Source organism: Vidua chalybeata, chromosome 8, assembly GCF_026979565.1.
Source record: "Vidua chalybeata isolate OUT-0048 chromosome 8, bVidCha1 merged haplotype, whole genome shotgun sequence".
Taxonomy (NCBI): domain Eukaryota; kingdom Metazoa; phylum Chordata; class Aves; order Passeriformes; family Viduidae; genus Vidua; species Vidua chalybeata.
In genome coordinates, this window is record NC_071537.1 from 33,126,980 (window position 1) to 33,142,417 (window position 15,438).

A 15,438-nucleotide genomic window follows, 5' to 3' on the forward strand; every position below is an offset into this window, starting at 1 on the left:
GGTTGAAACACCTCTTCTAGATTGCTTTTGTCTTAGGCTTATGGGATCTCCTGGGGCTTGGGGGTTGGGAGGGGGGAATCTGTTTAGAAAATAAACAGTCCAGATCACTCGTCATTGGGAGCATTACAGTATTTAACAGGAGCATTCCTTAAGCTGCTGAGGCTCAGAGCAGGAATATGAAGCACGAATGCTAAGTGGGTGTTCATGTTGTCGTTTACTCCGCTCCTGTTTTACCCGGGAGACTCAGGCTCGAGTTGATTCTCAGCCCACCAGAAAGAAGCACTTCGTTGCTCTTGTTCTACTCATATATATTTATGAAACTAAACCCCGCTCTCATTTCACTTACTCTTTTCTTTTTGGTTTAAATCTCTGCTATTGATTTGCTCCAGAAAAATACTGGGTAGTGGTAGGGAGTCCCACCAGGATCTGAGGGCTTTGGCAGTGATCGGAGGTTAGAAAACACAATCCCCAAGACTGTGGAGGTTGGGTAAGGCTCAGAGGGGAGCATGCTGCAGACTCCCAGGCTTCGCCAATCAGGGTTGGGTCTGCAGGCAGCCTCTGCTGCTCATCCAGATGGCTGTGGCAGACTGATGCTGTGGTGCTTGACCCCTGCAAGTGTCCAGAGAGAAAAGAGATGCACAGAGGAGCAGAAATGGAAAACAGCACCGGCTTGTAAGCAAATTTGCAATCCTCATTGTGTGAGAGGATTTGTTGCAGGCAGCTCTGATAAGAGGGAGCGAGGACAATGCATGGATACATTTGGGAACGGTAAGAAGATATTCTGGCAATGAAGATACTTGAGAGAAGATGCAGGCTGGGTGGGAGCTGGACAACCCAGAAGGACTTTAGAGCCCTCCCAGAGGAGGGGAAGAGTGTGCTTTATTTGTATTTACAGTCTTAATAATGTATCAGGCACTGGATGCAGGGGGATGTGAAGGCAGGGAGTGGAACTGATTGATCTGTGTGCAGAGGACAAACAAAGGGACAAAATTAGGTTAAGCTCTCATTGTCCTCAAACGGTCTGTGCGAGCACGGTGTCATGACTCAGCGTCACCACATGTTGAGTGTGCACTGTGAGACTGCAGTATTGCAAGCTGGAGCAGGGAAGCCACAGCCCTGGTCCCTTTCTTGACGTGATCTGCAGTTTTGGATAGCTCTCAGCGTTGGGAGAGCTGGCTCTGGAAGGGGGAGATGTGTGTCAGGAGCCCTGAGTGCCTGCAGGACTCTGCTTTCTCCACGTTCACCTTAGCTCCTTTCTCCTGCTTCTGTTAAACTTGCCCTCAGGCTTTAGAGACACATCAAATCAAACTGTGGGTCTTCCTCCGTGCTCTCATCCCAAACTGTTTGTGATTGGGACGGTATTAATGATGCTCCCTCTGCTGGTCACACCGTTTGTGGGGTCTGAGGATCTGGGGAAGGGTCTTACGGTGCACGGTGCTTGTAAATGCAACTGCTCTCCTTCCGAGGCTACTTCTTATTCTCGATGCTCTCGGAAATACGAGCCCGATGCATTTTTAAAGCTCCTAATTGATTTTGTACTGACGTAGCCAAAAGAGCTAGTGGCTGTTTGAACTGCTGGTAATTACTTCAAAGCATGTCTTGCTACAAGAAATGTCATCCTTCTCTCCCACCTCCACTACATTTCCTAACCTGCCCGTTTTGTATTTCCCTTTGGTCTCCCACGTGCCTGCAGCAGAACGCCCGTTGGCATTAATTAATTACATGAGTCATAAATAGCTCCAGGCTTCTTACCGGAGGAGCCCAGCCTCAGTGAGCCACTGATGCATTCCAGCATGACCTTGCAGGGATGCACCAGTTCCCTCCCAGCCTGCTTTTATATCCATTATTTATCTTGTGCTGGGGAGGCTGCCCTCTCGCAAAGTGGCTTCATTAACTTTTGCACCAGGATCCAAAGGACGGGCTGTTAATGAATATGGCTGCAGTTAGGCAGGCTGGTGGGAGGGAGGGCCATGTGCCCTGCATGTGATTCCAGGCGGTGGGACTCTGTGATAGCTGTGCTGAGTGGCTGTGCTCCCACTTGGAACGCTAACAAAGCATGGCTGCTGGTAGGAGGGTAAGTGGGAAAACGCAGGTTTCATCACTCTCATTCCCATTGTGCAGCCCTGTAGGGCCAAAGGCTCAGGGCAGGACTGGAGCTGTCGGAGCACAGAGCACGATGGAAGTGCTGTGGCTCTGCTGTTCCAGGCTGAGGCTCCCCATGGTCAGAGCTGTGTGTGTGTGTGCAGATGCGCTGGCAGCACATGTTTGCTGATAACATGCCTGTGCTACACCAGGCTCCAGCTGGTATTTTGCTTTCAGCTGAACTAATCAGAATTTTATTTAATAATCCTTTGTTCTACCCGTTCCACAGAGTTAAACATACACTCCTATTTGTGCTAATAAATGGTTGTGCAGGCCGGTACCTTCCCACACTGCTCAGAAAATAGATCCTGTAGGATGACTTGCTTTTGGGAGTTTAAATTACTTCTGTCTTGAAGAATATCCCTGAAAAAGGTTTCCTGGCATAGGTGGAGCTGAGAGCCCAAAGGGCTGTGTGAGATTTGTGTCCAGCAAAGCTTTGCCTTTGCACTTCTCTGGTCTAGTCCAAAAAAGCTGGGGATGCTTCATGGACCGCTTCGCACGGAGCGATATGTATTCCCTCTAGGCTGGCTTTGAACATCCCAGGCACGCACCGGTCAGGAGCAGAGTGTCTCACCTCTCCGAGAGCTGAGGGAGAAGGCAGCAATTCCTGGATGAAAGGCCCCATCAGCTCGGGCAGAGCCAGGCCTGGGGGAGATGCCGGCTTGGCAGCTCCCTGCCGTGTCCTGGCTGGCAGTGGCCGCGTGCCCCGCGCCGCAGCTGGCACAGCGCTGGCACGGAGGCGGCCGGGGCAGCTGCCGGCATCTCCGGAGACGAGGCTGCGCTGCCTCCGGGCTTTTATTTATTTTTTGTTTAGTGAAAAAAAAAAAATCCAACTAAGGCTGCAGTGAATAAATAAAAACTAAAAGAAGCGCAAAAAAGGCTGACTGGCCAAAAATTTCTGTTGCACGTTTTAAAGGAAAGGAAGAAAACCACCTGGACTCTCACTGGGTCAAAATGGAATGAATTTTGGCTTGAGTTGAGGTCTGAGAAGTAAATGAATGGCCTTTGCCACGCTCAAACAAGAAGGAAGCAAATTCTGAGTGCAGAAAAAGCTGAACTCTGCCGCTTAGCACAGATCCGTGCATTAACAGCTTACAAGATTAAATATTGAGGGAACAGCTACTGAGGTACAGCAGCAGAAAGCTGCACATCTTATGTCTTTAGGGCATTAGGGGAGACTTTAAGCTGGGATGGAAGACTGGGAATGGGATCAGCCAAGGTGGTGACACATGCTGCTGTGCCCTGGTCCAGCAGCGGGGCTGCAAGAGTGTCCAGGGAGGGCTTCTAGGTCAGATAAGGCATCATTTGATGAGGCTCCTTCTCTTTTGAGGCCTGCATGAGTGTATTGAGTTATGGCATTGTACCTGCTTTCACTGGGAGCAGGGAGAAAGTGCATTTACTGTCTGACACCCTGGAGAGCCAGTGGTGTTCCCTGTCACCGTGTCTGTCCTGCTGGGTAAGAGCAATGTGGTGGCTGCGGCATGCAGCAGTTCAGTTTAAAACATTTGGTGCAATGCCATGGAGAGAGGCTCAGTGGAAAAGAAAAACCTTGGCCTGAATAAACCCCTGACCCCACAAAATACCCCAAGTCCACCAAACTCTAAACAAGTGAATTTGTGCCCCTGTGCAGAGCCAGTTCCACTTGCAGAGGAGGAGTGTTTCTTGTGTTCTGCAGCAGTTGGAATCCAGGCCTTCTGTGTAATTTTTGTTTGTGGATTTAAGGAGGCTGAGTCTTTTCCTGATATATTTCTAAGCTGAGGTGAATCAAAGAGCCAAAGAACCAGCGTTAGGTGGGTTTTCAAGACTGCCTGGTGTTCAGAAAGGGTAAGAAGAACATCTTGTTATCCTCAGCAATGTGGTAAAGATGTAGATCCAAAGTAGGACTGACAGCTGGAACAAATACCTAACAGGAGGTGGCTGCTTAGAAAGTTTAGAGTTAAAAATACCAAACAAAGAATCCACTGGGGTGAGGGGAGACTCAGTAAGAGATTGTGGTGCAACATCAGGATCTCAGAAAGAAGCCAGTGCTTTCCTCACCTCGTTTTTACAGAAGAATCCAAAGCAGAAATGAAAGGCTGTGATGCCACTTTGCAGAGGGGAGAATTCCTGCCATTACCAAGAGGTACCAGAACAATCGAGGGGGCTCAGCAGCATGCAATTAGAGCAACAGTGGGATGGGAGGATGTGAGGTTGAGCAGATACGACTGGAGATAAGTTTGTATAATCATGGGGGGAAAAAAAGGAGATTAAATTTGGGTTGCTGTGAAAATGCTTTCCTGCGAATTATGTTCTTCAAGGGGAGAAAAAGCCATATTCATGTTATCTGCATTTGATGAAACAGGAATCTGAAGTGGCATTTGAAAAATCAGAGCAGACAAAGGAGGGAAGATAGCTTTGTTGGAGTGTTGAGGCCTTGGAGGTAGTGTTGGAGGTTTTGGGGGAAGGCTGAGCCACTGGGCTGAGAATGCAGAGCAGAAGGTTTGTGCTGCCCTTGCGTGACAGAGATCTCTTTGGTGACCTTACCAAGAAAAGGAAAAGCCTTTTTTTTTTTTTTTTTTCTCTTGGAGGTGCTCTACACCCCTCTGACTAATTTTAGCAGGAGCTGTGAGAGCTGGAAAGGGTTTGTTGAGAGTCTCTGAATGTTCTTTCCCCTGCACCTCTACACTCCCACCCAGGCCAGCAGCTGAGCCTTTTGGAGGTTCTGTGGGTGCCTCTGCCTCCCACCCAGTGAGCATCCCCCCTCCTCACTTCCCTGAGATCCCTGTTGTGCCGCCAGCCAGCTGGGGCAGTGTCACCTCTTTGATCTTAAGAAGATGATTTTTCTCTGTGGAGCTGGCAGGGGCTGAATTACAGCAGCGCCTTAATAGAAGGCAAGGACCCAGCACATTAAATGCAAAAAACCCCAACCCACTGATTAGCAAAAGTAGACAGTTCATCCCCAAGGTGCCATGACCCTTCTGCTGGATAATTTTCTGTGTCTGTCTGAATTAATGTACTGGCTCTGTAGCTAGACTCCTCCTCTTGGTGTTTGGTGGGCGTAGTGAGAGGTCACACTGACGGGAGCTCCTTGTCCTGGTATTCCCAGATGCCTCTCAAGCCTCCTGCCATCTCTGCAGCAAAGGCAAAGCCCAGCTCTTAGAAACTGTTGCTGCATTTGCTGTAATAGGAGCCATGAGGATGAGGCTTCTGTGGAGAAATGCAGTGTTTGATTATTGATTTCCTTAAGGTGTACTGCAAATCCCTCACGCTTGAGGTGTAGGTCTGGGATCATATTGGAGCCTTTAATTTGCTGAAAGGGTTTTTATTCTTGTCTGAAAGACGTGCAAAAATCTGGTAACCTCCAAATGTCCCACTTGTATTTGTTTCTTAGTTTGCAGAATGCCTTTCACCATAGCAACTGGGGTTTGATTTCCTGAAGCACATGAATTTTCATGGATTTGTGATGGGGGGAACGGACCCAAAACTGTGAGCTAAAGCAAAGGTTTTGCAGCATGGAAGTAGCAGGAGCACCACTAGATTTGGCTTGTGAGGAGGGGGGGAAATCCTGGAGGGAGGGGTTCTCAGCTGAACAAAGGCCTGCACCCGGCCCTGAACAGTTCTATTTGAAAAAAATCCAGCCTGACAGATTAATTTAGACTATTGCTGAATGTCACCCTCCCCACTGCTGCATCACCCTCTGGCAGCTGAGGTGGCTTTGCTCCAGTTTTATGAAGAGCTGAAGTTTCACATGGCAGCAGTCACAGAAGGATCAGCTGCTTCCATATGCACAGAGCTGGAAACCTCGTACTCGTCCCACCCGTGGAGGTCAGGAGGGTGTTACGGGCAGCATGAAATACACTCTGAGGTCTGCAGGTGAAACCCAGCTGGGGAGAGGCAGGAATATTGCACACGTGAGTAGGAGTGAACAGAGCTCCAAACAATGTTGGGAAATCAGGCAGAAACAAACAGGCAGCTGCAAACGAGGACAGGTCCGGGAGTGAGCGGTGACACCGGTGTAGGATGGAGGAGTTCCTCAGTACCAGCCTGACAAGCCAGGGTTTGGCTTATGAGGGGCTGCTCCAGACTGAGTCAGCCCATGGAAATAAAAAAAAGAGGCAAATGTCTTTAAAGTGAACCTCTGACTATGCTTAGCTGAAGGGTTTGTCTCGTTTTGGGTACTGTGGATGGGTGCAAAGAGCCCAGGGGACAACAGTAAGATAATTGGAGGGGTACAAAATGTCTGCAAGCTGGGGCTGAAAGAGTTGTTTTAAGGGTAATAAAGGGAAGGAGGGCAGCATGTAGGAAAAACTCTTGAAGCTTAGAAATGCTGTTGCCAGTAGTGGATGATAAAGTGATAAATAATGGGCTTAAATGCAGCAAGGGATCAGGAAAATCTTTGTAAAGGGGAGCATAAGGAAGCACTGCTCTAGAAGAGCTGGGAAAAGGGGGTCCTGATTGTTTTGAGGGAGCAGAGATGTTAATCCAGGATCTGCCACCACCAAGCTCCTCCTGCCTTGGAGAAGGGGAGGATGGTGGAGCTGATGACCTTCACTGGTGCTTTCTTCAGTTTGTCACTTCATGATTCCTACATGGAATGTGTGCAGAACACCCATGAGATGGCATCTGTGAATGTACCAAGAGCTTCTTGGCGTTTACGTGGCATTTACTTTGGCTCAGGAAATAAAAATATAAAAAGGAAACCTCCCATCATGCGCCTTGGATCTTTCTCCATGAACTTGCTGCTGCTTCTTATGTTGGTGGTACTTTGCCAGAGAGAGATGGTTCTGTTGTTTCCAAGGGACTGCACCAGTGATATAATTGTAAGGGATTTTCCCGTGTCATAGAGGAGATAGCCCCGACTTGGGTATCTCCCAAGAGAGAGGCCACTGGGACTTTCATGACACAAGATTTTCTCCCTCCTGAAGTCTGCCCGCTTTATTCTTCCTAATGATGAGGATGAGATGAGGTGAAAAGGTCTCTGCTGATACCTTTTAAATCTTGCCGGAGGCTGGAAGAAGAGGAGAGGGGAAGGGCTGTTCCTTGTGGAAGGACTGGATGCTATATTGGGGATGGAGAGACACTCCAGAGCCAGCTGCACACTTGCAGAAGAAAACAATCTGCAGCCTTGTGGCTGGTGCTGGTGGGGACAGCCCAGGTGACAACCGCCCTCTCTGTCCTTCCTACCCGTCTTCCACCCTTGTGACTCTGCCCAACATTTTCCAAGAGTGTAACACCTGAACAGTCTTGGAAAATGTTGGATGGCCAGCCAGCCATCCTTTAAAAAGCCATGGAAAGGAAGCAGTTGCTAATTTGGGGAGGAGGTTGGGAATGCTGGGAAGAGCTGCCTCTCTGGATGAATGTCTGCCTGCTTTTCCTATGCTTCTCATGCATTATTCCTGGCAAGCTTCCAAGTGCAATTAAACCTCTGACAGATAATCATTGGCAGAGTGGTGTCCAGGGTGAATAACACGGGAATCAGGTATTTATTTTTTTGGCACCAAATTGTTGCAGAAAATTTTGAAAGTCAAAAATAGAAGGAAGAATAATCTATTCATTTAAGAAACTCCCCAGATCTTACCAATTTGCCTGGTTGTGTCTCATCTTCTGAGAGCCACTAGGGGCTTTGTTTTGGGGTTTGTCTGTCATAGTTTGGGGGAGTTTGGGTCACAGCTGGGACAGGGTTTGGTGAATTTTTTGGGATGAGGAAGAAGGAACTCTGCCAGCACATACTGCAACCTGGGAACTGTGGCAGTTGTGGAGATAACAGCCTTCTGGAGAGGTCCTGGCAGGTCTGTGTGGGAGGCTGCAGGACTGAGGTGCATTAAACAAGTAGGTGGGATCCCAAAAGCAGAATTGGAGGCTGCGATTTGTGCAGCAAAGGAGGTTAATGAGAGGAACTCAGATGGACAGAGTTTGCTGGAGTTCAGTGGACTGTCTTAGAGTCCATCAGTGTTTCTGAGTGTTACGTTCACATTTCAGAATTTAATTTTTTAAGATTTTTAATCTTTCCATGTTTTTGCCATTTCCTCTATCAGTCCTTTTCGCCTGGTGCTGGTATCAGTAATCCAGCAATTTGCTGAGGAGTCAGCGCCTTCCTGCTGTGTCTGGCATGGGAACTGCGGTTGTGCTTTGGCCAGATGATTTGGAAGGGTGATTGTTCTCTGCTCTTCTCCAGTGTTTTCCATCCCAAGCTGTGGATATGTTATACGAACTTTAATTTGAATGTATCATCCCTTACGAGGTGGAAAAATTTCCAGGGGAGAGCGCAGAAAGTCTGCAGACAAACAGGTTTTGTTGCTCTGTGTTGAGGCACCTCTTCAGAAACGCCGCTTAATTTTTCTCCATGCTTGTCAGCGGGTGCCTGGGATTTTGTTTGTTCCTCCCCTTCCCCAGAGGGGATAACAGCACTGTAACACGCTGATTTCCAACAGAAATTCCAACAGGCTTTCCGAGCCTGTTCCCTCATTCACCGCTGCTCCCGATCGGGACACGCTGGGGCTGTGCTGCTGGCAGGCGAGCTGGTGAGTGTTGTCACTTCGTGCAGAGCAGCTGAAGCTGTAAAGCCTCCAGCTCCTCCAAAGCCTCCGTTTAATCTCCTGCTTGGAGCTGTCCGTGCGCTGCTGTCGGCTGCCGGACCCCTATTCCCGGTGCTGGGTTGTCTGTCAATGTGACCCTCCTGCACGTGCTCTACCATGGAGGCACAGCCCAGTGGTGCTCAGGCTCTTCACACCCTTCCTCGATGGGATCTTGGGGTGGATAAACATCTTCCACCCAGGAGAAACAGCAGAGGAGGGATTGCTGGCATCCCATCCACAGCATGGACCACGCAGAGGGAATGACGGTGAGCTCATCCACAGCCTTAGGCTCCTGGAGCTATGAGCCTCTTCCTCCCAGCTTCTGTCAAGTTGCTAATTTCTGTGTTCCTTCCGGATATGGGAAACGGGACCCTCCCTCAGCTCCCTGCCGAGGGCAGCGGTGGGGGGTGGTTTGTGAGGCGGATTGTCACAGGCTAATGACATTACACGGTGCAGCGCTGAGTCACCGGGGACAGTTTTGTGCTGTTGATCTGTAATAGCCCAGCCCTAAGGCACTGCTTTCTGGGGCTGGAGTTCACAGCAGAACTCCCTGCAGTCCGGGGAGGTGTGTGTGTGTGTGTGTGTGTGTGTGTGTGTGTGTGTGTGTACACATCCATTTTATCCCGTGGTATCACTGCTTGTTAGTGGGAATTTTTAATTGCAGTGAGTTGTTGCTCCCTCAGCATTTCCGAGGCTCTCAGCAGAGCTGCTTGGACTTTTTATTAATTTAGGATGGGTCTTCTTCTGGCTGACTACTGTAAACGACGTAAGGCTTTAAAAACTGATCGATAATCCTGATGGTAGTGGCAAAATCCAGGCCAAGGCAGCGTGAATGTGAGCTAGAGATTACGTGAAGGAAGTTTTAAATACCTCTGCCTCCCTTCCTTTCCATGGACTTACTTTGTCCTCCCACTTCCCAGTGCTTCTCCAGCCGAATCCATTAATATTTCTCATGCTTGTTGAGCCCGTGACAGGTGATTTAAAAGCCCCAGTTTGCGTTGGCACCTCCGCTCTTCATAACCAGAGCTGAAACACATCGCTGCTGTCCTTCTGTGGGTTAGGTGTGATTTATTGCTGTTGTTGCCAGGCTGGAGCACAGAGGTGCTGTCTCATTCCAGGAGGGTTGTCTGTGGGAAGCGAGCCCCCCAAGGAGGACAGCTTGACAAACACCCGCGTTTGGGAACACGACATCGTTTAGGCGCCTGCTTTAACTTCTTCATTGAGGAGTCATCTTCCTCCTTGCCTCAGCAAAACCTACTTCACAGGCTTAAAAAGGGGAAGAAAATGTGGCAAAGAGGCATCCTGGGTTTGATCTGTTGCTCTGTCTTTGATAAGGAAGTTGTTGCGGTTTAGGGGTTGAAGTCTGTGTGAGCAGTTTTGGCTCAGGTTTGCAAGGAGTGAGCGGTTTGATGTGTGATTCCATCTTTCCCAAAACAAGTCTTCAGCCTCTTGTCTTCCTTCAGAAAATGGTTGTCTCATCCCAAGGAAGGTCTGCTGGGTAATTTGTGGGTAATGGAGGGGAACGCACCTCAGAGGAAGAAGGGTTTCCAGCATTGGAACAGAATTGTCTTATGGGAGAAAATGTGGTGTCAGAAATGACTGTGGTGCTGCTGGCTTTTCCTGACTCAGGATAAATTACTTTGGGGGGAGAAGTGGAGGAAAACTTGCTTTCTGGGAGCTACCACAGGGCTGCCTGCCTTTCATAATGACCTGAGTGATGTGTCCTTGGACCCAGTCCCCAGGACGGGAGAGGGGGAGAGAGGAGCATTTGGGCCTGCGGTAGTTCGCAGGCTGACCTGTGAAATATGGGTTATCCATCATCCAGTTCTCTCCTTCTCTTGGGAGCTCATGGCTTTTGGGGAGGGCAGTGTGGCTGTAGTCTGTGCCATCCCCCACAGATCCCGGGATGCTGCTGCTGTCACTCTCCAGGCACCTGCTCTGTCCCCATGGGAGATGCAGGCATCCTCACAGAGCATTTCCCAAACCTTTGGCTGTGGCTTGAAAGGCAGGGCACATCCCTGGGGCCTTTGCTTGGAGGTGCTGGGTCTGGGGTTAAAAGTTAACAGTGCTCTTTCCTTATTCCATTCTAATTCAATTTGTGAAGGCAGCAGGGAGATGGAGGGCACTTAGTCCTCTAAGTGCTATTCCCTTGATGGGAGTTAGTAGCTTGCACTGCATGCGTGATGTTGATTCTGTAAGCTGACCTTTACCTCCATCAGGTTCATTCTCATTTATAATACTTTAAAAAAAATCCCAACCTCCATCCTCTTATTTATTCCTTGGGCATCGAGGACATAAATCCTTTGGCATGTTTGGATTTATAGAATTACTGTGCTTTTGTTGAGCCTCGCGTCCCACTCCAATCAAATGACACGGCTCTGCGGGTGATTGCGTTTCTCCTCCCCTGCCTCCCTCCTGGCTGCTCCTGATCCACATCTCCTCGTGTTCCCTGCAGCCTTTTCAGGGAAAGGTGGGCCCTTGGCAGCCATAGGAAAGGACAGGAAGAGGAGTCGGCCAGTCTTGGGGTTATCAGCTGTTGCTTCTGAATGGCAGCAACCTCCAGGTACCTTCTTTCCTGGTGCGGAATAAAAAATGCTAAGATGCTTTCCCAGGAGACATTTCATCAGCTGTGCTCCAGGGCTCCTCCGAAACCAGAGCATTTCCGTGGTGGCTGGGGAGAGGGGGGAGTTATAAATATCTTTCTTGGCTCTGCTTGGCTTCTCCTCAAGATAAATAGAAGTGAAAGTCAGAAGCAGAGACTTGGCTCTCTGCAATCTCTTCCTGAGTCCCCAGGGACCCAAGTGCAGGATGCTTTTGTGATGGGAAGCCACTTCCTGGTATTTCAGAGGTCTTGGAGGATTCCTGGTGTTTCAGAGGTGTTGGAGGGTGATGTCTGAGGGGCCTCTCTCCACGCTGCCTGAGGCAGGTCTCAGATGTGCAGTGATCTCCGTGCCTTCTGTGCAGTGGCTTCTGTCATGGGAAGCCTCAGGGAGCACAGGAGCATCGGTGAGAAGCTGGCCTGAAACAAGAGCAGAAAAAAGTGTCTGTCCTCTAAATCTTGTAGCATGTTTACTCTCAGAAAATACAGCCACATTACCAAAAATCAATAGTTCTAGCAGTGTTCCTCCCTGGGAAACACACAGCTGCTCGAACACACGGGAGGTGGTGAATCCTTAAAAGGCCAAGAGAATACGAAGTGCTTTGGTACAATGGCTTTGCTGCACTTTTAGCAGTGTACAAATGGAGGGCCCTTGACCTGGGCAGTGTCTTCTGGGGTTTCCCATTCATCCTTCTGCTGTGACGTGCCTGAGGCTCTGTGAGGCAAGAGGGGCTCAGGGAGGCTTTGTCTCATTAACTAATTTTTGCTTTGAAGTATGTGTATTTAGTAAGAAAAACAGGTTGTGGTGTCCAGCAATAGCATAAACAAAACTCTCCCTTTGGTTATTTTGTGGAAAGGTTTGACTTCTAGCGCTGCTGATGGGTCTGGCACATCCCAGCATTTAATTTGTTTTCTTCATAGAATTCTGGAATGGTTTATGTTGGAAGGGACCTTAAAGTCCACCTTGTTCCATCCCTCTTGCCATGGACAGGGACACCTTAGATCAGAGTGCTCCAAGGCCCATCTAACCTGGCCTTGCACTTCCAGGGACAGGGCAGCTTCTCTTGCCAGGGCCTCCCCACCTCACAGGGAGGAATTGCTTCCCAGTATCTGAATCATGCTCTGGCAGTGGGAAGCCATTCCTCTTTGACTCCATGCCTTTGTCCAAAGTCCCTATCCAGCTCCCTTGGAGTCCCTTTAGGCATTGGAGGAAGCCCTCTTCGAACCCTAGTACTCCTTGCTTCCCAGCACACCTACCACTCCCTCTGTTAGGAATCAAGAGAGAGGTGATTTCTGTTTTTCTTGGGTGCAGAGTGCTCTGTGATGGGAAGGAGTGACAGTGTGAGCAGCCACTGTGACAGGGACAGGTGTGAAGGTTTGGGGTGGGTGGGCACAGTGGCAGAGCATTGCGGGGAGCCCCAGAGAGCAGGAAACCATCCTTCTGAGGTCATCCAAAACAAAGAGAAAGGTGACCAACCCCTTTTTACTGCCATCTCTTATTAATGAGATATTTTATCCTAAGTCCTCCAACATGAAAGACACAGGCTTTTGGGAACATAATTAATCTTTCTTGTATAAATCTTTAATTGTATGAAATGGAGTTTGTATGGCTGTCATTTCTCTTCCTCTCTTTTCCTCCTCTCCCTGTTTGAGATGCTTCCTTAGCACAGCTTCTTTTCTGCAGGCTGCTCTTCTTTAGGGCAGTGACGCTGTGGAGCCACCATTCACAGTGTCCCTTGAAGCCATGCTGCTGCTGCCCTGGGGTCTCTTGCTCTGCCCCGAGACGGGCAAGGAATCACTTTCCCTATGGCTCTTTTCCTTTGTGGACTGACAGCGAACCCAGGAATTATCCTGAAAGAAAACTAGCTGGTCTCCTCTGGAAAAAAGGGTATAGAATACTCTTGGGACAAACAACAAAAGAGCAGTTGTGCCCAAATCAGTGCCAGGCAGAGCCAAATGCCTCTTTGGAGGAGGTGAAGTGCAGCCTTTCAGATGCTAAGTAGTTATTTGGGATTTCAGTCAGTCCCTCTATGGAGGAATTGATGCACCATTGGCTCCAGGAGGATTAATGTGTTGGCTTTCCTTCTTGCCTTCTGTAAAGGGCAGGAAGGGCTGTGGGACTGTCTCAAGCCCACGCCTGCAGGGACAGATAGAAAATTGAATAGGAGACAGATGGAATGGACATTTTGGAGATCTCCAAGGTGGGGAGAAGTCACTGCTCAGGTTCTCAGTGACTCACAGCTTTCCAGTTAAACAGAGCTTCCAAATTAGCATCTCCACCGAGAAGCTTTTCCTGAGGCACAGCTGATGTTCCCAGGTAGAGCAATTTCCTGCTGCTTAATGGAACGGGAGGAGCACTTTGCGCTTGGATGCGAGGCTTTTCCAGCAATAACTTCTTGTAAGAAATTCTGATGTCATTTTTTTTGGTCTGCTTCGTGGGTTGGATTAATGGGCAGGGACACACCCCCCGAGCGCCGGAGTTGGCTTGCTTTCCTTTGCACTCAAGTCTTTGCCGAACAAAGACGGATTTGTTGAACAAAGCGGGGTCAGTGCTGGGATGAGGAGCCTTGTGCCTCCAGCCTGCTACTTTGAATTAGGACTGAGCTGTAGCTGTTAAGTCCTGCATCCTGTGGCCTGGATTGGTGCAAACCTCCTGGCCTCAAACCTTGCTCCTGCAGAGCCTGCGACCTGAGAGCCACCCGGGGGTGGTGCCTCCGGAGCAGTGGTGCCTCCCCACACTCTCTCAGTGACACGGGTAGCAAAACAGGGGAGGTTTGAGCAGCTGCTGCTGTAGATAAAAAGAGTTCAAGTGCAGTCTTTAGTGGGAAAAATAATGTAAAGAACGCTTTGATTTAAAGGCAAAACCAATCTGTGAGTAGAGGCTTTTGACAGGGCCAGCTCCTGCAAGAGAGCTGTGGGCCAGCTGCTGGCTCCATTTCTCTGCTGCCCTTCAAGTGGTTTTTTTCTTCTTCCTTTCAGCTCTTTGAGAACTTCCACTTCGGGGTGGTGCAGCTGGACTCGGTGCGTCTCTCCCAGAGGTTCTCCTCGGATGCCTCTGGCTACTACGCGACATCTGGGCAGCTGTGCTTCTCTTGAGGTGGCTGTAGCGGGTCTGCTCTGTGCCTGATCCCTCAGTGAAAGGTTTTAGAGGACGTGAATCTTCAATGGGAACCTGGGAACTCCAAGCTGGGATGCATCATGACTCCTCCAAAGCATGGGAACCATGGCATTTCCCCACAGCTTTTCCCACTGCTCTCTTCTTGGGGGTTGCCAGAGTCCTTCCTACTCCTTCCTCCAAAATGTCACAAAGTTGGCTCTTTGATGTCTGTGGATTGCTGGTTTTCCAAGAAAACTACTAGAACTGGGCTTTTGGGGCATTGCCGGTGTTGAAACATGGCTTTTTTTCAGAAGAAGGAAGTTTGTTCTTAAAATAAGTATTCAAAATCCAGGAGAGCTTCGCGGGAGCACGGTTTAACGATATTGAGGTCAGGCATTGCTTGGATCTCCAGCAGTGTGCCTGTGTGATGTAGATCTCCAAATAAATTAATTCCCTTCAAAAACAAAGTGTTTATCTCCTGTTGCACTGATAGTTTCTGTAATTAAACTTCCAGCACAGCACATAACTATGATAATAAGAAAGCATTGACGATTAGAGCGCTTTCCAGTGACCGTTTCAGAGCGTGTCAAAAAACATATGCCTTGTAGGTGGTTTCTCCATTAAAAGCAGCACCAAGCTCTTTGATTCCATTGTGAATCCTTCAGAGATCTCAAGACAACGTTGTTTTTTTCCTGTAAATCTCCACATTTGGTAAAAATAGCGACACAGGATTTCAACTTGCCCTAGGATGAACGCTTTGGAAAATGGAAGGTGCTGGTGCTTGGGTGTTTTGTAACAAAACAGGTGCTGCTGCCCATTCCTAGTTGCTTCCATGGATATGGAATCATGCTGTGGTAGAGGTGGAGAGTGTCTCAGCCAGGGATTGGGGTGCTTCAGCAAAACCCACGTGTGCTAGTGATCATTTCATCCCATTTCCTCCCTCCACAGTGAGCTGGCTGTTTGGCCATGCACAAACAGCAGTGGGAGTCGTTCAGGAATTGGGACTGCTTTTCATTTTCCCCTCAAATGTGTTGCTGTTTATGTTT

At 49.0% G+C, this 15,438-nt stretch overlaps 1 protein-coding gene across 6 annotated transcripts in view; it reads left to right on the forward strand.

The window, feature by feature from the left end:
* The window catches only part of ASCC1 (activating signal cointegrator 1 complex subunit 1), a 35,971-nt gene extending 20,922 nt beyond the window's left edge, over positions 1-15,049 (forward strand). For 5 of the 6 annotated variants that reach the window (XM_053948478.1, XM_053948480.1, XM_053948479.1 and 2 more), the window contains exons 10-11: positions 552-768; positions 2,666-2,691. In XM_053948478.1, coding sequence (XP_053804453.1) covers positions 552-768; positions 2,666-2,676 — 228 coding nt within the window. In that variant the 3' untranslated portion in view covers positions 2,677-2,691. Of the gene's footprint in view, positions 1-551; positions 769-2,665; positions 2,692-14,274 lie in introns of those variants that run through there. The other variant, XM_053948483.1, reaches the window with a different exon arrangement.
* Positions 15,050-15,438: the final 389 nt, after the last annotated feature.